The 4,844-nt window shown below is 62.8% G+C and overlaps 1 protein-coding gene across 2 annotated transcripts; it reads left to right on the forward strand.

Annotated features, from left to right (window-relative positions):
- Positions 1-479: 479 nt before the first annotated feature.
- LBX1 (ladybird homeobox 1) lies at positions 480-4,525 on the forward strand. 2 transcript variants are annotated; one of them, XM_036336271.1, is made up of 3 exons: positions 480-588; positions 1,524-2,250; positions 2,965-4,525. In XM_036336271.1, the coding sequence occupies exons 2-3, from the start codon at positions 1,926-1,928 to the stop codon at positions 3,486-3,488; spliced, it is 849 nt and encodes a 282-aa protein (XP_036192164.1). In that variant the 5' UTR covers positions 480-588; positions 1,524-1,925; the 3' UTR covers positions 3,489-4,525. The 2 variants fall into 2 exon arrangements, with proteins under 2 accessions (XP_036192164.1, XP_036192163.1); XM_036336270.1 differs by lacking the exon at positions 480-588 and having other exon boundaries at positions 1,345-2,250.
- Positions 4,526-4,844: the final 319 nt, after the last annotated feature.

Consider the following 4,844-nt stretch of genomic DNA (forward strand, 5'->3'; position numbering starts at 1 on the left):
AGAAATGGAAAATTAGGGTGGTGGGGCCAGCGACCCCACACAAACCAGATGAGCGAAGCAAGAGAGAAAAGAGCACAACCCCCTTGGGGGCCTCAAGAGAATGAAAGACATAGGTAAGGGCTCACACGCCTATATACCCTCAGATTCACATTTGTTTACACAAATATACAGATGGAGAATGACATACAAATATACACATTCAAAAACATAAACACATCCAAATGCCGATGCACACAAATGCTTGCCTGATATACACGGAATGCAGGGCCATACGGTTCCCCGACCGTAGTCTGACCCGAACCCTGGCCTCTCTGCGGGTTCCTAAGAGCGCAGCCCCAGCCGCCGCAGGCCCCCTCTGGGCCCCCGCCCCGCATCCGGAACAGCTGGAGTCGGCCGGGCGGTACACTCTAGCCCGGCGCTGGGCTGGGCGGGGCCGGCAGCCGGGCCGCGGCCCGGCCAGCAGAGCGCAGCAGGGAGGCCCCAGCCGGCCCGTTAGCCCGGGCACCGGCCCGACCGCCGGTCGGACGCCGGTCACCAGGCGGCCTCTAGAGCATCGCCCGAGGAAAGTGTGCAGGATTGCCTGAGGAGGTAAGACTGTCCCTTTGGGATCAGGCCGGAGGAGAGGTGCCTCGAGCCACCACCAACTCTCACCCCGCCTCTAGGTTGGGGAAGGTTGAGTCCTCTGACTAGTCCCCTCCCCCAGCCCCTGGGGTTCCCACACCTCTGTGTCCCAGGTCGCCTCAACAGGGCTGCAGAGCCCGTTTAGACCTCCTGATTCCCCAGGTGCGTGGCCCAAGGCCACGGTGAGGGGCAAGAGAGTCTAGGAGTAGAGGCGCTGGGTCCTTGATCGCCGCTCTCCAAAGTCCGCGCTGGGCGCTGGCGGGTCCCACCCAAGCTCCTTGTCTTACCTGGACCGCGTGGCGGCTGCGTACCTCCCAGGCTGGACTCTCGAGGCCCTTCTCCAGCGTCAAATCCCGGGTCGGAGAGCTTGAGACCTCCGGGCCAGCGCTGCCCTCACAGCCAGGCCGGCGGGAGGCGGGTGCGCCGGGAGTGAGGCTCGCAGTTTGGGGTGGGGGCGGCGGCATTTCAGTCGTCTGAGGTTCGGGTGCAATAAAGGCACCGCTAATGTAATTTACAAACAGCTCGGGCCGAGCGCGGCGCAGCGCCCGGACTGACAGGCGCATTAGGCAGGCTAATTCCAGCCGGCTCCTCCTACCCCCGGCCCGCTAATTAATGAGCTTCCCAACTTAGAGCCGCCTGCATTGGACAGACAGAGAGTGAAAGAGAGGGCGAGGGAGAGGGAGAGAAGGAGAGAGACGGGGGGAGCAGAGAGGAGAGAGGGAGGGAGAGAGAGAGAGAGAGAACAGGAGGAGAGAGGACAGAGAGAAAGAAGAGAGGAGAAAGACAGGGAGAAAGGAGAAAGAGACAGACAGAAGTGCCGCTGCAGATAATTGATTACTCCTCGATCAAGGCTAACTTGTTAGCAATAGTCAATTGCCCCATCTCTCCGCCTCCCCTCGCAGTACAGAATCGGTGCACTCGCCTCGGCTTTTCCAACTGCCGCCTCCAGGACCCGGGGCCAGGAGCCGCCGCGGAGCCACCTGACACCTTTAAATAGCACCGGGGCTGGCGAAACTGGAGCCCCGCGCGGCGCGCCCCAGCTCGGGCCCCGGATTGCTGGAAGCCCCGGCGGCGGCGGCGCCCGCGTCAGCACCCTCCTCCCGGGGCCCCGGGCGGCTCGGCTCGCCTCTGCCACTGCGTTAATCGGCCCCGCGCCTGGCCAGCGCTTGGCCCGCGCCCTGCCCGGCGCGGCCTCCTGCCCACCCGCCGCTGCCGCTTTCCCGCGCCGCCCGGCGCCCGAGCTGCCCGCGGGCTGGGTCCCCGCAGCCCGAGCCGCCCCGGCCGGGCCCCCAAACGAGGCCGAGATGACTTCCAAGGAGGAAGGCAAGGCGGCGCCGGGGGAGGAGCGGCGGCGCAGCCCGCTGGACCACCTGCCGCCACCCGCCAACTCCAACAAGCCGCTGACGCCGTTCAGCATCGAGGACATCCTCAACAAGCCGTCTGTGCGGAGAAGTTACTCGCTGTGCGGGGCGGCGCACCTGCTGGCGGCCGCGGACAAGCACTCGCCGGGCGGCTTGCCCCTGGCGGGCCGCGCGCTGCTCTCGCAGACCTCGCCTCTGTGCGCCCTGGAGGAGCTCGCCAGCAAGACCTTTAAGGGGCTGGAGGTCAGCGTCCTGCAGGCAGCCGAAGGTAGGTGTTGCCACTGGATTCCCCTGCGCCCAGCATCCAGAGCCCCCGCCTCCTGTGCCCATCGCGCTTCGTGCCCTGTGCCTCTGCCAGCCTCCTCCCGCGCCGGACGTCTGGGCCCTCCAGCCCAAACCGCCGCGCTCGGAGTAGAGATGGGAGGGACAGGACCCAAACCCTATTTCCTAGGGACCGCTGGATAGGCCAGAGTGACCGGGAAGGGATGGCGGGAACACCAGGTCTTTCTGTGGTCGGCCTGCTCTGCCTGGCTCCCTCCGGTTCCCAGTTCCCAGTGGCCTGGGCACTCTTAGCCCTGCTCCTGGGATGAGGAATGGAGAGCCTTTTGCTGGGAAGTTTTGAGTGAGGGTAGAGTTGGGGTGATTGGGAAGAGACGCGGAGTACCAACATTCATACCAAAGTCAGGACTTCCCCACCCGGCTCCCTCCTGCTCTAGCAACCTTGGGTCTTTCAAACCAACTCTTCGGGGGGCCACGGGAGGGGGGGAGGGAACAAAAACAATGTTTTCCTAGGGACTCCTGTTAGAAGAGAGACTGGGAAAGGGGGTTTGCAATTGCCGAGGCTTCCCACAGCCGGGGAAGGCTGATCAAAACCGAGCAGGGAACAGTGGCAAACCGCAGACCCGATGAGCCCGGGTGGGGTGCGGAGAGTGGGTGGGTTCCTTCTCGCGTGGCGCAAGCCTACACTGTGGTTTCCTCGCAGGCCGAGACGGAATGACCATCTTTGGGCAACGGCAGACCCCCAAGAAGCGGCGAAAGTCGCGCACGGCCTTCACCAACCACCAGATCTACGAGCTGGAGAAGCGCTTCCTCTACCAGAAGTACCTGTCCCCCGCCGACCGCGACCAAATCGCGCAGCAGCTGGGCCTCACCAACGCTCAGGTCATCACCTGGTTTCAGAACCGGCGCGCCAAGCTCAAGCGGGACCTGGAGGAGATGAAGGCCGACGTGGAGTCCGCCAAGAAACTGGGCCCCAGCGGGCAGATGGACATCGTGGCGCTGGCCGAACTGGAGCAGAACTCGGAGGCTGCGGGCGGCGGCGGCGGCGGCGGCTGTGGCAGGGCCAAGTCGAGGCCTGGCTCTCCCGCACTCCCTCCAGGCGTTCCGCAGGCCCCAGGCGCGGGGCCCCTGCAACTCTCGCCCGCTTCCCCGCTCACGGACCAGCCTGCCAGCAGCCAGGACTGCTCGGAGGACGAGGAAGACGAAGAGATCGACGTGGACGATTGAGCAGAGCCCGGGATCCTCTGCCGCCCAGGGCCCCGGAAGCCCGTAGGCCTGCAGCCTCCCGGACGGACGGGACCGCGGAGGGGAGCTGGGACCTCCTCTGCAACTCCCGCCTTCTCCCCCGTCCCTGGCCCGGACTCGGCTCCCAGCAGCTGCCTCTTCCCTCTCGAAGCAATAAACCCGGCTGGCCGGCGGGCCGGCCGCAGCGCAGGGCCTCCGCCGCCCGGGAGCCCTCGCCGAGCAATTCCGTATGGCTTCTGTATAAATATTTAAACCTATATAGCGGGTTCTCCCACCGCAGCCTGATTTTTTTTTTCAATCTCGGAGATATTCATGTTTTCAAAGCTCCCAGGCTGCCGGGTTTGCTGAGAGCGAGGCGGAACGAGGGTGACGGACACCGAACCTAGCGGTCTGGAGGAGGGGGCCACCGGGACAGTTTCGATTTTCTCTGCATGTGGCGAATGCACCGGCCCTCTTCCTCCTCGCCTCCCCAGGCCTCTTGCAGTTGACTTCTTTTATTTCCTTCTGCATTTTCCCCGCGTGGGAAGGGGCTGAGGTGGGCAGCCGGGTCGTGATTTGCAAGTTTCAAATTGATCTTTTCTCCCCCACCTCGAGAGAAGTCTGTTTTCTATGCCATTTCTGCCTCCCGATGCCCACTAACGCTATTTTTAAGATTCTTCCCCACCCTCTCTCAGTTTCCTCGGACTGACGGCTGGGGTCCGGGTCTTGGGACAAAATGGGAAATCCAACCAACCAAGCAACCAACGAAAAAATAACCCAAAGCCCTAGAATTATTTTTTACTCTTTTTAGAATTTTTTTGCATGTGACAGAGACTGAGAGGAGGCCAACCTATGCCCTCACCCCACCTCCTCCGCAGCTCTGGGTCTGTCTTGCAGCCTCCAGCGCCCTGCTCCCAGCTTGACTTGGCCAGACAAGGGTGACCAGATGAGGGTGGGTCCCACATGCCCCTTCCCTGCTCCTGCCCTGCCTTTTCGTCCCGGACTGTACCCAAGGCCTCTTTCTCCGATAAATAAAGTCTTTGCCATTTTACTAGAAGCGGTGGTGACCGTGTCTAAATGAGTGGGCCCTGTTCAGGGAAGCCGTGGCAGGCTCCGTGTGTTGCTCACTGTCGGCTGCACCGGCCTTGGAGACATAGAGGAGTTTCTGGCCAGCCCAGCCGCCGGCGTCAGAGTGAGCGGTGAGGGAGAAGTAGTGGGAGGAGGTATTTCTTGCCTGCAAACACCTGGTAGGCTCCAAACGGGGTAGGGATGGGGAGGGGGGGAGAAAGACGAGCAGGCTTCGTCAGGTCCGGGTAAAAAGTGGGATGTACAATGCAGGGCGCAAATGCTTGCATAAGT

Source organism: Myotis myotis, unplaced genomic scaffold (genome assembly GCF_014108235.1).
Source record: "Myotis myotis isolate mMyoMyo1 unplaced genomic scaffold, mMyoMyo1.p scaffold_m19_p_15, whole genome shotgun sequence".
Classification (NCBI taxonomy): domain Eukaryota; kingdom Metazoa; phylum Chordata; class Mammalia; order Chiroptera; family Vespertilionidae; genus Myotis; species Myotis myotis.

Bases quoted from the DNA above. Each gene is read 5' to 3' on its own strand.
- LBX1 (XM_036336271.1), top strand. From the start codon at position 1,926: ATGACTTCCAAGGAGGAAGGCAAGGCGGCGCCGGGGGAGGAGCGGCGG. The intron at 2,251-2,964 runs GTAGGTGTTGCC...GTTTCCTCGCAG, and splicing joins CGTCCTGCAGGCAGCCGAAG to GCCGAGACGGAATGACCATC.